Source organism: Saccostrea echinata, unplaced genomic scaffold (assembly GCF_033153115.1).
Source record: "Saccostrea echinata isolate AGI-Se365-2 ecotype Australia unplaced genomic scaffold, CSIRO_AGI_Sech_v1 ptg000041l, whole genome shotgun sequence".
NCBI lineage: Eukaryota > Metazoa > Mollusca > Bivalvia > Ostreida > Ostreidae > Saccostrea > Saccostrea echinata.
Window position 1 is genome coordinate 2369393 of NW_026889790.1, and position 16702 is coordinate 2386094.

The following is a 16702-nucleotide window of genomic DNA, read 5'->3' on the forward strand; positions in this document are numbered from 1 at the left end:
TTAACCCACCCTACTGTGAATATTTTTCAAGCGCTTTATCAACCCAGGTCTCCGAACCCGACTTAATTATAGTACCATTTCCCACAAAAAATTACGTCCTAACCTGTCACAGCTGTTTAACGAATTTTACAGGTGTTTGACTAGCAATCTGGTTTGTATAATTTTAAGAGAATATTTTTGGGTCTCAGATTCAACAATAATCAATACAGCAGTTTGTTTAAAGAAGAACAAAAGTTTAGTTGTCATTGATGAATTTGCTATTTATACTTAAATAATGAGCATTGTGTTATTTCACTGTGCAAATTATAATGTTACAGATAAAAAAATGAAAGAATTACAAATTAAAAAAATATATTTTGATTTGATGATCATATCATTTTATCTGGTATAATTTTGAAAAGTACCTGCTGTTAGACTGTCCGCCTTCTACGATGAAAATGATCTTTTAATTATGTAGAAATATATTTTGCTTACAGTTACATGAAATAAAATTCTATACTGTTATTGTATTACTTCTACCTTGTAGTTATAATCAGATGATTTGAGTTTGTCAACCAGTAATGAGATGACTTCTGAATTGTCAGCCTCCTGTGTTGAACAGGTAAATATTGGCCAGACTGCAAAGCAGATACTGTTGTGTGCCCTTCAGACGGCTCTGTGCAAAATTGGCCAGATAACTCAGTTAACAGAGTACCTGTTTAGAGTTCAGGGGTCCTGGGTTTGTGTCCTGGTCTGGTCCGTCAAATTTTCTCCCTGTTACATTTGGTGCTGTGACCACCATTGGACTGCACGTGACTTCTTGCCAGGGGCAAAAGAATCTGGGTTGGTGTCTTGGGGTGAAGTTAATGGAACGCAGGTTCAAATTGCAGTCTGTTCTGTAAAATTTTCTCCCTTCCTGCAACATAAGAATTAATGGTTCTTCCATGTATTTGTTTGTCCAACTTTGCATTGTGTGAATTTTCAATTATTTGTTTTAAAATTTGAAAATTGACTGATCTTGAGTAAAACTGTAGTTGTTATTTTTGTTTAAATTATTCATTCAAGACATGTTTCACAGAATACATGTAACACTGAAATGACAGATACTGCAGGTATCCTTTATTAAAGAGGAATTTCTTCAACTGAACTAATCTGAATAACTAATTTAACACTGATTTTCCCATGTAGGCTGTGCACCAGTTTTATCAGAATGCAGGCAGTCAGCAGCAACAACAGATCCAGCAATGGCTGACTCTAACCCAGATTTCCCCAGAGGCCTGGAGCTTCTGCTGGGAGCTTCTCTCCCCTGAAAAGGTAGTGCAAATGTATTACCCATATAAGGATCTCCTTTATGTATGTCCAGAGAAAATTATCTTAAAGAATTGTTAAATTTCTAAATCATTTGTATCAAAGTAACTTTCAAATTTTCAAGCCAGGCTGGTGTAGATTTCCATGAATCCAGTATAATTATCATGACACTTTCTGGTATCTGATGTAAATTATTTAGACTTTCAGATAAATAAAGCTTTAAATTTTTAGATTTTGCCTTCTCATGTCCTCATTATTTAAACATAATTTTTGTCATATACATGTAGCAGTACATGAATCACTTTTTCAGACTGTGGAAGTAAAATTCTATGGAGCAAATACTCTTTATGCAAAAATCTCCAGATACTGGTAATATTTCCTTTTATCTATTGTGCTTGGAATCTTAGTGAAATTCTGTCTTACACGTGATTCAGAGGTTTATTTGTCCTTGATTTTTTGTATAACATTTTAGGGCCGAGGTACCTCCGGAACAATATGACAATCTCCGTAGTAGATTACTACAGAAAATCATGGAGCTGTGTAGTGGAGATAAAATTGTCACAACACGCCTTTGTATCTCTGTAAGCTTATAATCCTGATACAGTTCATTGTCAGTTCATGTTTGTAAATCTATGGATACTTCCTCTGTACATTTAAAGTAAATTGTGCATTGTATATAACCATTCATAAAATTGCAAGCTACATATATTTGATGATAGATCTATAATGCATTTCATGGAGATTAAAAGAGAAAATTGAGAGAAATTGACATAAAAATGGAAATAAAAGGAAAAATTGGAAAATATTTACATGATGTACTATTTTAAACAGTTGGCATGTCTGATCCTACACATGACCCCTGAGGAGTGGCCTGACCCCGTCCCTCAACTTATCTCTACCTTCCAGTCCCTCCAGAATGTCACAGTGAGTAGAAATAGTACATCTGTACTGGTTTTATCAGTGGGAATGTTTGAGATAGCCATTAAGGTATTTAGTAATAATTTGATTTATATTTTACAGGAAGTTCAGAGATGCCAAGTATTGTTAGAGATTCTCCGTGTGCTTCCAGAAGAAGTGAGTTTTTGTTATTTGTGTATTGTTTAGTCCCTCTTATTTCTTGTTTATTATACTTTATTATACATGTATGTGAACATTGATGAATAACTCTGGATTTAAATTTTATGTACAATACACAGATTTTATGTTTTACTGATATTCAGTTTTTCAGTGCCAATTTAAGCCAAAGCAGGAGATTGGTTCTGAAAAATGAGCTTCTCAAAAGTCTTTCACATGGTTTGTAAAAGTTTAATTTATCTTGCTGATCTATTTAGTATCATATTTCTCCATAAATTGCACTTTGATGAATTTGTATCCTCTTACTGTGTGATTCACAGACCTTTTGACTGGTCTCAGCATATGATACATGTATTTATCTCTGTTTCCTATCCTGCTTGTCTTATTTTGAATTTTTAAAGTATCTTCCATAGTGTTTGAATAATAACTTCATAATTTTGTACACAAGTAACAAAAATGTTGTGAAGTTCGGGACCGCGCAGTGCCGATTTCGTTACCTGTTTCTCAGAATTTCAGAAGATACCTTCCATTTTACACATATTTATAAATGTGAAGGTGTAGAAAACAATTATTTTAGGGCCTAATAGAATTTTTAATAGAATTTGATCATTCAAGCAAACAAAAACGTTCAGAAATCAAGTTTTATCAGCCAAGTCTGAAAATTTGTCGGCGAGATTGACATTGAAGTAGCACTACAATTTATTGATTTCTGAGGAATTAAACTTATAAAATTGATAATTATAATTTAACCATCAATTATATCATCACACATAATTTTTATTATTTATACAGACAATTTTGGCTTATTAAAGCCGTTATACATGTTGAAAATATCTATTTTACAATTTACACCTGCTTTCACCTGAATTATTTATTTACAGAAAATTCCGATCAAAATTATGCTAAAAGATTTGAAAAATTTAATTTATTACGAATCCAGTGATATATAATACATAGCATAAATGAAATATTTTGACCCCCATTAGTTCAGTTTTAAACTGCACTCCAATTCATCTAAAACGGTCCAAGGGGCAGCCAGGCAAACACTCTAAGGATATGGCCAGTGCGTCAAATCGTGGCATTAAGTGGTAAAGAGTTAATGGCTGGCTGCATAATTTTTACTATTTGTATAACTGTTTTCTTTATGATTCTGTGTTGGACTTATGTTCATGAATTTTCCTTTGGTTGTATTATTTAGTAATTCCCCTGCTACAAAGCCTATTGTTGCCCGGTGCCCCGTCAGAAATACAGAAGTCTGTGTTACAGTGTTTCTCCAGCTGGTTAGATTTAGGCTCCTTGTTCAGAGAGGCAGAGAGCATCATTTTACAGACATTCCAGTGTCTCCACAATCCAGATCTGTTTGACACGGCTGTAGAGACCCTTGTGAACATCTTCACTCACCCCAGCTGTGAAAGGTATCTTGGAAAAATTTATATTGCAAATTAATGCCATTTTGTATTTCCAATTTTGATAAAAAGCGAGGCATAACTTGACAATTAAACAATATTTTAGGTATCAAAACACAATGAAGAAATATCTGTCATGTGTTTTGGGGTTACAGGACACATTCATGAAGGCTCGGGACTCTATGGATATGGTATGCCTATTCAAGAATTATATTTCATTGTTAATAGATAAGGAAAATGTATCTAGTATTATTTTGTACTGTAACTTGAAAATAGATGGGGAATTCAAAAATAGAATGAGTAAATCAATAGAATTTTTGACACTGCAGTGACTAGGATTTTTTAAAATACTGTGACAATGAAGGATTTTTGACAATACAGTGTTATATCATTGTACATGTATTTTGGTTAATGTATGATGTGTAACTTGAATTTTTCTGTAATATTTCTAGGATGTTTGTCAGAGGGTGGGACAGATCATTATTTCCTATGCTGAAAACAACATCTCCCTCTTACTTGAGTGGGCAATTAGTCCCGAAACAAGGGAGACAACAACCAACTTCATAAATCTAGTCCTGGTAATACATATACACACAACTTTATTCGTCTATAAAAAATATAAGTAATTTGATTAATGACACCATAGAATTACAGAGTTATTGCTGTTCTTTATACAGACCTGCACTGCAATTCCTGGCCATTTTCCAGTGGATGAGAATTTCAGCAACATGTTTTTCACGTTTTGGTATCTCTTACAAGTAAGTTTTTTAACCATGTCAAAGCTTTTACATTTTTTTAACACTACACCCATTTCAGTCACAGATATAATATACTTGCATATCAAAAATATACATGTATTTTTAATCTGTGTGTTGACCAGAATTTAGGTACTTTTTCACATGCATATCTAGTCAGAGCTCGGGATTTATTAGTAAGACAAAAATTGAGTATTAGTAACCTATATTTAGGCAAATAAGATCACAGCAGATTATATCTAAATGAATGTGTTCAAAGAACAAAAGTAAACTGATGCCTTCCTCCCATGACTAGCTGATGGATATTTCATTATACACATATCCCATTTTAACAGTGTGTTTGACTTTTTCTTTGTTAACGGAATGCCTTCTGTCTATGACTAGATCTGAACACCTCATTATATCCCACTTTTACAGTGTGTCAGACTTTTGTTTGTTAACAGAATGCCTTCTGTCTATGACTTGTTCTGAACACCTCATTATATCCCACTTTTACAGTGTGTCTGACTTTTGTTTGTTAACTGAATGCCTTCTGTCTGTGACTAGTTCAGGACCCCTCATTATGTCCCACTTTAACAGTGTGTTTACCTTTTGTTTGTTAAATGAATGCCTTTCACCTATGACTAGTTCTTGACACCTCATTTTATCCCACTATTACAATGTGCCTTTTGTTTGTAGGATGGTATACAGGACTCCCCTACTGACCGATCTAAAGTCCTACACCAGATGTTTTGTCCAGTGTTTCTGTCCCTCATCCAGACTCTCCTGGTGAAAGTCCAGTACCCAGAGGAAGAGGAATACAACTCGTGGACAAAAGGTGACATGTTACAGCCATGTAAAGTGTTGAGGCAATGTTTTACCTATATATAAGTTACATATATTCTATTCAGATATTTTGTTAACTAGCATTTATTTTTATAGTTACAGATCTGTAAGTCACTGTTTTGAAAAAAAATGACCCCAATCCCAATTTTTTCAGATAGTGAACTACAGATCTGCAGGTATACCTTTTGTAAAATCATATAATTAAGAAATCAAAAAGATGACCATTTAAACAAGAACAATTATTTTTTAGATGAAAAAGAACAATTTCGGTGCTACAGACAGGATATTGGGGATACAATGGTAGGAAACCTCAGATGATGATGATAAATTAACATTGAAGGCTTTTACATAACTTGGCATTTAAATGATATACCTGTATATATGTAAATATGTATTTCAAGGTATAATTTTACTTTTTTATAAAGCAGAAGTCCTCATATATAACAATAGTATCACAAGTGCATTGTGTATCAGATTATCACATACTGTAAATCAACTATTTGAACAAAATTTTTATTTGGGATTCATCAGTCTGAGACCTATCCATGACTGTCTAGTGTTATTTTTGTCACCAAAGATAAGTTTTAGATAAATATGCAAATAAATGGTTCCCATTGAGAATTATTGGCAAATGAAAGTTCCAAAACTGCTGGATATGTCTTGCAAGTGAATTAAAGTTGGTTTATGGAAAACTGTGTCACATTTACTAAACACATGAAACACATGAGTTACATATTAGGCAGTGTGTATTAACAAACTAAAACAAAGGTGAGGATTGTGTCTATATATTTTATGGGCTCTGTGTTGTAGATGTGTGTCTATATACAGTGTACATTGTGTGCTCTATGTTTTAGATGTATTCCTACAGTATACTAAGAGAACCATTACTTTTGTAGATGTGTGTCTATATACAGTGTACATTGTGTCCTCTATGTTGTAGATGTATTCCTACAGTATACTGAGAGAACCCTTACTAGGCTTCATGTGTAACACACTCAACAGTGCTGCTGAAAACCCAAAGGAGGCACAATGGCAGGTCAGTTAAATCATTGTCAAGTAAAAAATCTAAACTTGTCATTTAAATTGGAACATCTCTAGTCAAAGTTTTGTTCATCCATCTTCAGTCTCTTTTTTTGTACACTTTAATTATTTTTTCATTTAAAAATGTAATGTACTGTATTGTGATTAAAATATATTCATTTTTGAAATTACATGTATATTCATGAGGTACACTTGAATATAAACAATTTTTATTATGTTAGTTTTAAAATCCATCGGCTTTCGGGCCAGTGTGTTACTTTTATCAAATGTTGAGATGTAATTATTTTTCTTTTTGCAAGAGCAAGATGAAATGGATGAGCATTGTAGCCCATGGGCCTATTGTGACAATTCATTTTAAAACAGGCATTTTAACAGTCTTATTTAAATGTAGATTCATACTTGATTTTACACTCAGTCTGGTTTCCAGATTTATAGAGTTCGAATTTTTTTTCTTTGTGTAGTTGATAGAGGCCATTTTTTTCCTGTTTTCCTCGGTGGCGGAGAATGTTGACCTGGAAGAGGAAGTTCATATACCGAGCATGCTCAGTGTGCTTCCCAAACTTCCCTTCAACAACATTAAGTACATCTCAGGAGCATTAAAAATGATCGGTAGGTCCACTTTGTACATGTGTGAGAGTGAAGGGACTACATGTACCCTCACTTGGAAAGTGGGAGGGGGTGGGGTATAGTGTATGCTTTTGGGTACCCATCTCTTATCTGCACTCCTCCTATACCACTGAATAAAATTTCACAGAATCTTTATTACATAGTGCCATTGTGCACCTCTTATTTTACTTTGATCAGACAAATTTAATTTTGTATTTAATTCAGAACTTTTAATAGTGTTTTCCATGTTCGACACCATTGAAGCCTTTCAAGCTCTAGATTTTATACACAGAATATCACATTGCTGATTCAATCTCAGCCCTGATATCAGCCCGAGTGGTTGGTATCAACACAAGCCCAAAGGGGACTTTGAAATCTGAGGGTGATACACCCCCTTAGTAACAGGGCACGACAGAGTAATCTCACCCTCAGGGCAGTTAGTCAATGCTCCAACCAGCTGTCTCAGCAAGTCAAAAGCCTCTCTATCAGAGTTGATACACTAATGGATATATGATATAATTGTGTATCAGTTTTGTTACTATTTGTGTATCTAGTGTTACCCTTAGCTGTATCAGTATTGATATAGTTGTATCAGTAGGGTTACCCTTAGTTACAGTTGTATCAGCAGTGTTACTTTTATTGCAAGTGATTTTATATTGTTACAGTGTTTATTAATGTTGTTGCCTAGAATTACAGTTGTATAGGCATTGTTATCCATTGACTGTACATGTGGGTTTTTTTACAGGTTCTTTCAGTGAGTGGATTAACTGTCACCCTGAGTCTCTAAACTCTGTGATCCCCCTTATTCTCCAGGGACTGCAGGGGCTTCAGAATGGGGAGATAGCAGAGTCAGCCACCATGTCATTAAAAGATGTCACAGCAGAGAATCTCGACCACATACAACCATATGCTCCACAAATCCTGGGGTCATGTCAGGTACTTATCAATAGCATACAACATATGCTGCATAAATCATGGGGTTGTGTCAGGTAATTATCAATCATCTGGGGTTGTATCAGGTAAAAGATTAATTTTCAATACCTGTAGAAGTTAAATTTTGCTATTTAACAAAAGTATCTTTATGTCTATTCATAGAAATAAAATGTAAATTGTTTTTTTCTTGATTTCAGCATGCCTTTCAGAGTGGATTGTTGAAGGTAATTATTTTGAAAAGAATATGAATACTAGCTATTTTCAACATTTCATAATTAAAACAGTTTAGTGATAATATCAACATTACTTTTATGATACTTTGCATCACTTGTTTTCATGTTAGAGACAAGAAAGCTACATTCATTTTAAAAACACTTCTTTTGGATTTTACATGTACATGTATATCCACACTATGTGTAGAGTTACATCATGTAATTATGTAATATAGACAAGGAATTGAAACAATTCACAAAATTGCAAATCATGTAAATGTTTATATAAGCAAAATGTGATGAAGAATATTAAAAGAAATCAAGTGGGTATCATTATTGTTCTTTTAATTGCTCTAAAGAAGACCCCAGAAGAAAAGAATATAAATTTACAGGGTTTATTGATTCTGTGTAAGATTTGTTGTGTATAATACTTGTTTTTCCTCCCTAGACTCGTGACAGTATGAGGCTGATGCACTCCGTGGGGCAGGTCCTATCTGTGATGAAGTATGAGGAGATTATGCAATACCTCACAGACCTACTGTCTCCTCTGATTCAACAGCTCCAGAATCTAGTCACACAAGAGGTCAGTCTGAGACCTATATCTTGTTCTTAGTTCCTAGTACCAGACATTGACTTATCCATTTTATATTGACTTGTTTCAGCCCTCTACACCTGTTAAAGCCAGTATCCTGTCCCGGTTGGCCATACTTGGCTCATTATTTTCCTCACTGGACACTGATCGAGACAGGGAGGAAGGACCTCAAAAGGTCAAGGTCAAACCTAAATCAACATCCCCCAAACCAGTAAGTGTTGGTGGTGAGGGTCGGTCAGTAATTCTCCGCCTCACCAAGGATTACATGTTGGATAATTTATGCAGTTAAGTCCACATAAAAACTCAGTAAAACTTTATGATTTTTGTATCCGTACTTCTGATCCTCTGTTTATAGGTGGCAGTGCTCCTCCAGCAGTTAGCCCCCATTATACAGAGTCTGCTAGCAAACTGGATCAATGATCCAGGAATCATAGAGGTAGTAGATCACAAAATCATAAAAAAAAATTGAAACAGTGTTCGGAAATTTTTGGCTATTGTGACGGTTAAAATAAAAAGAATATGTATTGTTTCATATATTATTTTATGATGTGGTTAATGATTCTAAGTATAGTATATTTTTGTAGGGAGTCTGTGATATGTTTAAACATGCCCTGCGGACACTATTGGATGATTTTGCTCTGCTGTCTAAGGATGTAGCCGAGATGTTGGTACAGATGTACCAGGTCAATCCAAGTCCAGCCATCTTAGATTTAGCTAAACAGGTATATATGTACTGTGGAATAAACATTTAATTTCCTTCAGAGTCCTGCTTAAATCTTGCATTCATTCAAGCTTTTTTAAGTAAGAAAACTAAATTTTGATAACAATAAGTGTATCTTTTTTTAAAATAATAAAAAAAACTCCTCTTTTTTTAAATGAGTGCTTTTACAAACCTAACTAACATTTAACACTCTGGTTGATTGTATGTTGGCAGTTGATTATTATGCATCATGAAGATCCACAGTTAAATACAGTGGTTACAGCTCTGTTAGGGAATATTTGCACAGTGACGCTGGAGCTTTTCACTAAAGGTTGGTCAATCAATGTTAATGTTCCTACTCAGAGAAACTTTATGTAAACAAACCTTCTGCAGCTGAACTCGTTTCTTTCCATTACAGGACCTCAGGACTACACTGACGTGATTGAAGCTTTCATGAATCTCTTATCTCAAGTAAGTCACACATTGTATATACAAAGCTAAAATCATGTAGTAAATAAACCTAATACAGTATATTCACTCCTGTATATAATAAATGTATAGGGACTGTTCAGTGTTTTAAGAAAAGGATTATTTATTCAAAAGTATATGTAAAACAGCAAAGTGATTGAAATAGTGCTTAAGTGTACTAAAGGATACTAGAAAATGTGACTCTCCATCAACCTAGGAAATCTAAGTATCCAGACTACATGTTTCTGATGTTACAATGATGCCTAATTTAATGCAGAATTACAGAAAAAAAATTTTGCATTTGCATTTCACAGATGCTGCAGTTAGAGATCATTTTTGCTTGTCCAAAAGCACATTTTTCTTTGAATACAGTAAACCATCAGAAATTATTTATAACTTTTTAAAAATACATGTACCATATATACTGCAAATACATGTACTGTGAAGGCATGAATGCAAAAAAAAAATCTGAATCCTCCTCAAATCTGTATAATTCTCAATTCAAGCTACACTTTTCACTTAACACCATTGAAATCCATTTTTATGTCCCACCATGAATATGGCCGGGACATATAGTGTTTGTTATGTCTGTCTTCTGTCCTTCCCTCTGTCTTTCCATCATGCTTTGCGTTTAGCTCTGTTCAAAGCTCAGTTTCAAAGAAACTATCCAAGATATTTTTATCAAACTTCATATGCTGATAGATATTGATGAGAGCTATGCAACTGCTTCAACATATATTGACCTTGACCTTTCCTTTGACCTTGACCTCACTTTTCTTAAATTAGTGTTTAGCTCAGTTTTAAAGATACCATTCAAGGTAGTGTAATCAAACTTCACATGTTCATATATACTGATATAAGCTATTCAACTGCATCAACATTTTTTGACCTTGACCTTTCCTTTGACCTCATTTTTCTTAAATTAGTGTTTAGCTCAGTTTTAAAGATAGCATTCAATACAGTGTTATCAAACTTCACATGTTGATACATACTGATGAGAGCTATTCAACTGCATCAACATTTTTTACCTTGACCATTTCTTTGACCTTGACTTCACTTTTCTCAATTTGTGATTAACTCAGTTTTAAAGAGAACATTCATAATATTTTTATCAAACTTCATATGCTAATACATACTGATGTAACCTTTTCAACTGCATCAACATTTTTTGACCTTGACCTTTCCCTTGACCTTAACTTCATTTATTTTAAATTAGTGTTTAGCTAAGTTTTAAATAAACTCTTCAAAATATTTTGTCAAACTTTAATATGCTGATATGTATTTGTGAGAAGTATTCAACTGCATCAAAAACATTGACCTTGAACTTTCCTGTGACCTTGACCTCACTTTTCTTAGATTTGCATTTTGCTTAATTTGAAAGAAACCATTTAAGATATATTTATGTAAGTTTATGCACTTATACATAATTTGATGAGAATTTATCATCTATATCCAACATTTTAGATTTCAATTTTAAAGGAACTTTTTAAGATATTCTCATCAAATTTCATACACTAATACAAATTTTCATGTTGCATTACTAATATACCCTCATCAGGACATTCATGTCCTATGGACATATTTCTAGTTTGAGATATATCTACCAAACAAATTGACAAATATAAGTGATGCCCTTCCAACGTTATTGGTGGCTATTATGATTGAAAATGTGCCAAAATTTTAAAACATAATAAATGAGAAATACTGCAGTAAGCTCTTTCATGAGAGATGATTACTATTGAAATGTTTTCTTTTGATCATGGATCTGAAGTCTGTATTGTGTAGCCAGTATTGTACTTTGTAGGTTCTCAAGAAAAGCAAGAGTGTACTGACAACAGAACAATGTGTGTTACAAATCTCCAGTCTTTTTCACTCAGGTATTTTTTTAAATGGTATTTTGTCTCCATTTTCTAAAGAAAAAAAAATACTGAAATTTTACTTTTTTTCAATGAATGCCCAATATTTGATTTCAGCTCTGCAGGCCTTGTCCTTACCAGAACACCAAACAGTCAAAGCCACGTGTTCGTTTCTGGCAAGTCAACTTTTTCTTGTATCATTTAAGATCAATTTATATAAACTTGTATCCGTTGATCCACTCCTTTAGGTCACTATACTAAGGATGTAACCAGGTTCTGTTTGAGTTTATCTTAGATTTACCTATTTATATATAACAGCCAATGGACATTATCAATGACTTCATAGATTAGGAATTAGATAATGATATTGAACTGTGACTTTTTGACCGATTTTTAGCAGGGAGAAAAATCTTAAACATATTAGAAATCACTTCTGCTTAGCTTACTGATGAGATAAATTTAAGGGATATACATGTAATTATTTGATTGCAGGGAGAATTCCTGTCAGCAGGGGAAACCACTCCTGTTATAAAGGCTCTTGTTCAGGAGGAAGGAAGTCTTTTACTGGATAAAATACTGAGAGTAAGTGCCCCATATACATTCACTGTTCTGCAAAATCAATTCTATGAAAAAATCTGATATTAATAATCTCCTGCAGAACTGTAAAGGGAGATGATTTGAGTTGATTACAGATTTTTAATGGCTAGCTGTATTACTATGTATGCACAGGGCTTTTAACATGTACAGCAGATTCATGCAAGTCTCAATTTCAGGTCTTAATACACATTAACATTTTTAGAGCTTTTATAATATATAAACATTTTGCAGGCAGTAGGTGGTGAGGCTGCGAGGGGGTTGGTTGAAAACCTGTCTGATGTTTTCTTAATGATTAATAAACATTACCCAGAAAACATGCCAGTGTGGATGAACCAACTCATGAAGCAGGAGGGTTACCCCTCCCCCAAGGTCAGCCAAGAGGACAAAGAGGTCTTTATCAAGGGTATCCTCAGGTAAATAATAATCAGATGATTACGTAAACTACAGCCTCTGTTCTAACAAAGCACAGATTAAATCTGGCTTACAAGTTAAATGTCCAACTGCTGATCGCAATTTCCAAATTTATTTCAATGTCTTCATTTAAGAACATTTTCATTTTGTATCACTTTTTTCAAAGGGAGAAAATCAACAAAAGGAAAATACGTGAAGTATCCAAGGAGTTTTCACTAAAGTGTCGTGGATTATTTGGAACTGAATATGCTGCAAATACAGGGTTTTAGTGACCGAAAAAAATGTTTTTTTTTGTTTTTTTTTTTAAGTGTGCAATTCCATCCAAGACAGTGTCAGTGACTTGCTTCTGTGATAAGCTTATTTTGACTCATTTACCCCCATTAAAATATATACAAACATCAACTCGATTTGTTGTATTTGCATGGTAGCCAAACATTTCAGCTAATCAGAAATTCTCTCTGATTGTCAGGGTTCTCACTAGGGTTTTGTTGAGTTCTAGGACTCAAGGTTTTTGAGAAATTCAAGCTTCAGCTAACATTTGATATGTCCAAGAAAAATTAGGTTGAGTCCTGATTGGGTTTTTGCAGTATCCTTCCATCCAAACAACAAGAAAAATCTTCAATTGCTCAGCAGTTATATTTATTTTGAAGATTGTTAGGGTTTTAATCCAGTTTTATATCAACTGTACATATGTATTATTTGAAACGGTGCTGATTATTTGTTCAAAATCTTGCATCACATTCCCCTGGAAGGAAGGGGGTAACAGTATACCTGAGTAATGGAAGAGTTATTACAATAGATTCTCAGAAATGCTATATGTTCAATGTTTCAAGTAATTAAGTTTTTCATAATGATATATAAATATTTTCAGTATTGATCAGAAAATTTTTCAGTAAAGCAATATCATTTTTTCTGTAATGCAAAAATGTGGAAATACAAGATTCCTAGGTGTAAAAAAAAAATGCTATTAATCAAAGTTTGGCATGAAACACTATGGATTAATACTTGTAAAATATCTTGATATCAAGCACATCCCTGTTGAAAAAAGGAATAGGTACAACAAAAAGTGTTTACTGGAATAGAACATTTATATTTTAAACTTTATACAGTTTTTACATTCAATTTGCTTCAGACAAATCCTGAGATCTAAAATCTTCAATTTTCAAAACCGTTTTTCTCATTAACAACAAGGACGCATCCACTAACGAGTCACAGATGCAGTTTTTAACAAAGTTGCGTCCAACATGATTTTGCTTGTCCATTAAGCAGATTCTTGCATTAATGAGAACTCTGGATTGAGAAGATAAATTGTGCAATTTAACATTCCAAAGCCAATTTACCAATAGCTTTTGTATGACATTCTGATGGCATAATAAAGCAGTATATGAAGAATAAGACTTTTTTCAGCCATTTTTCTATGAAATTTAAAAAAAGTGCATAAAAATTCCAACACTGCATAAGAAATAATATAATAGGTAATTACAGTACACTTCAATTTAAATAATAAATGACCATATTGTATTACATTTACCAGGTAATGAAGAAAACACTATTTATAGGTGAAAAGGAACAAGTTTGATCTTTGCATTATTGTCTGGATGTCTTGTTACAATTTGACACCTCAACAAAAGCTCCACATAAGGAGGCCATATACTGTCATCTACATCAATGTATGGATCATTAGGATCTTCCATGCATTTATTCACTAAATCTTCCAGAATTGATTTCAGGGAGACTAAGTTTTCTTCTGATTTTCTGTCTGAAGATCTCAGTTTTTTACGAGCTTCACTCACAACTTCCTTAGTTGGCATAGGAAAGTGCTTATTAATAAATGCACCTAGACTGCCTCTAAGTTCCTTCCCCTGCTTCTTGGCATTCTTTACTCTCTCCTCTAGCTGTAATCTGTAGCTGTCCTTGGGTTCTTTCTTTGTACTCTGCTCCTGGATCTTGTTGGCTAGAGCTGTTTGGACTTTACTCAGCTGTTCTCTCACGTCTTTCTCTTTAGATATATCAGCTGCTAAAACTTTACGCTGTGATCGTGTTGCTGACAAGGTCAGTTGAAGCTCCTCTATACTCTTTTCGTATTCCTGGATTAGTATCTCCATGTGGACATGTTCACTGGTTGGTTTATTTAGACTCGAATCTGAAGAAGTGGCAGCTGTCAGATACTCGAATTGGGTTTTCTCAATAGTGTTTTCACCATCTTTGTATGTTTTGGGTTTCACTGCAGATTTGCAGTCACTGAACACATGTTCAAATGTTCTATACAAATCGCGACCCATCCCATTATCCATTTGAATTCCTCTCAATCTCTCTTGTTGTTTTAGCTCAATATTTACAATTTACCCGCTTTATAAAATGGACATCTTGATCCCGACTTTTGATGGTGCCTCCTTTTTGATCCCGACTAGGAAGAACTATAATTTGTGTCAATATTGCACAGATTAAATGTGTATCCTTAACATTTATTTCTATTTTATAAAAAAAATGTATCAAATATAAGTAGATTATTTACTCATTTAATTCGTCTCGATAAATTCTTCATTTTCAATTTTATGGAGTGTGGGTAAAACGAGTACCAAGAATAAACTGGTGTTCTTTCTAGGGTTGTGAAGGACTTCAAAAGAGAGTACACAAAAGAGAACACGTGTACCACTTCATATTGATTGAAATTAAAAACTTTATTATAAAAATCAAGCATCTTTTGTTGAGTAAATTACAAGAGTTGATAATTCGTTCCTAATGCATGGTAAAATAGACATATTTAATATTTAATATAGTTTATTTCCAATCAAGGGAATACAGAGAGGCATGAGATACAAACTTGTAGACAAAGTCAGTAATCATTAATGAGATAAAATAAAAATGAATAAAATAAAATATATATAGAGGAAGTTGTTGGACTTTAAAATGTTACATTTCGTTTCCCACTACATTTTTCTTTTTTTCTTTCTTTCTTTTTTTTTAATGGAAGATATTCTTAATCTGGTTATGCTCATTCTAAAGTAAAACTTATTCAGTAATGTTAAATATTCTTCATATTCGAAATTACTTTTAACATAAAAATCCAGTTTTTCAGAAGAGTTATTCTTTAGTGTTGAGCCTGGAGCAAAGAAACTTGCGGATTTTATTATTGATGATAAGTTTGAATTTAGATAGACTCAAAGAGGACGCATTTTCAGATATTTCTAAAATATTCGAAAATTCAGGTATGCAAGAGAACCATGAGTCTACTCATGCTTAGTGCATGAGTAAAGAATTAATAAAAGAATTGTAAGAGAAATAAGACATTTTCTATGACAATATAACAACATTGATTTTATGATATCGATATAAAATGGAAATCTTCCAAGTTCTGACATTACCGCAGGAATTTTCTTATGAATTATGAATACAGATTAAACTTCAAATGCAACATGTCAGGTTCTGAAAATTTATACACATTGCCATTTCTGAATCGTGGTAAATGAATTGAGGTTAAACATACCCCGTATTTCGCTGCCATATAACAATATTGGCTTAATTGTATGGTAAATTGTAGACTATTTTAAAAGAAGGATGAAATATCTTTAAATAACTTAAAATAACATTTTAAACAAAACCTTTTTTGGAACAGTGGATCTTAAATTGCTGCAAAAAGGTACCCGATGTAGTGAAATAAACACCAATTGATATTCTCATAATTGAGAAAATTTTCAAGTATACTAGCTATTATTCAATAAAATTTATTCTTCAATTTTTGATAGTTTTTAAAAAAAAAAACAAAAAAAACTACCACTTTGTTTTTACACAGTTACACTTTAACACCTAAAATTGGTACAATCAATGCCTCTAGAATGCAACTTATAATGACTTTAAATTATTAAATTAGTATAAAAAAAAGGGGGGGGATTTAATGCGAAGTAAAAGTATTATTAAACTAAATTGATAATAATTTTA

At 33.2% G+C, this 16702-nt stretch overlaps 2 protein-coding genes across 3 annotated transcripts; one reads left to right on the forward strand and one right to left on the reverse strand.

The window, feature by feature from the left end:
* Positions 1–48: 48 nt before the first annotated feature.
* Positions 49–13165, forward strand: LOC133200738 (importin-13-like). 2 transcript variants are annotated; one of them, XM_061336520.1, is made up of 29 exons: positions 49–151; positions 527–601; positions 1168–1293; positions 1598–1656; positions 1760–1868; positions 2119–2211; positions 2308–2361; positions 2508–2580; positions 3560–3776; positions 3874–3958; positions 4220–4345; positions 4445–4525; positions 5201–5339; positions 5598–5647; positions 6288–6383; positions 6850–6997; positions 7740–7930; positions 8125–8151; positions 8588–8722; positions 8802–8942; positions 9087–9167; positions 9316–9453; positions 9666–9762; positions 9850–9902; positions 11704–11776; positions 11873–11935; positions 12252–12337; positions 12584–12765; positions 12930–13165. In XM_061336520.1, the coding sequence occupies exons 2-29, from the start codon at positions 566–568 to the stop codon at positions 13030–13032; spliced, it is 2862 nt and encodes a 953-aa protein (XP_061192504.1). In that variant the 5' UTR covers positions 49–151; positions 527–565; the 3' UTR covers positions 13033–13165. The 2 variants fall into 2 exon arrangements, with proteins under 2 accessions (XP_061192504.1, XP_061192505.1); XM_061336521.1 differs by having other exon boundaries at positions 55–132.
* A 215-nt stretch (positions 13166–13380) lies between these two features.
* LOC133200921 (centromere protein K-like) lies at positions 13381–15058 on the reverse strand. The gene has a single exon (XM_061336735.1). The coding sequence runs from the start codon at positions 15055–15057 to the stop codon at positions 14317–14319; it is 741 nt and encodes a 246-aa protein (XP_061192719.1). The 5' UTR covers position 15058; the 3' UTR covers positions 13381–14316.
* Between the last annotated feature and the right edge of the window lie 1644 nt (positions 15059–16702).

Excerpts from the sequence above, each read along its gene's own strand:
- LOC133200738 (XM_061336520.1), top strand. The coding sequence starts at position 566 with ATGACTTCTGAATTGTCAGCCTCCTGTGTTGAACAG. Across the intron at positions 5,340-5,597 it reads ATACAACTCGTGGACAAAAG|ATGAAAAAGAACAATTTCGG; the intron begins GTGACATGTTAC and ends ATTATTTTTTAG. Across the intron at positions 11,777-11,872 it reads CTCCAGTCTTTTTCACTCAG|CTCTGCAGGCCTTGTCCTTA; the intron begins GTATTTTTTTAA and ends ATTTGATTTCAG.
- LOC133200921 (XM_061336735.1), bottom strand. The coding sequence starts at position 15,057 with ATGGATAATGGGATGGGTCGCGATTTGTATAGAACATTTGAACATGTG.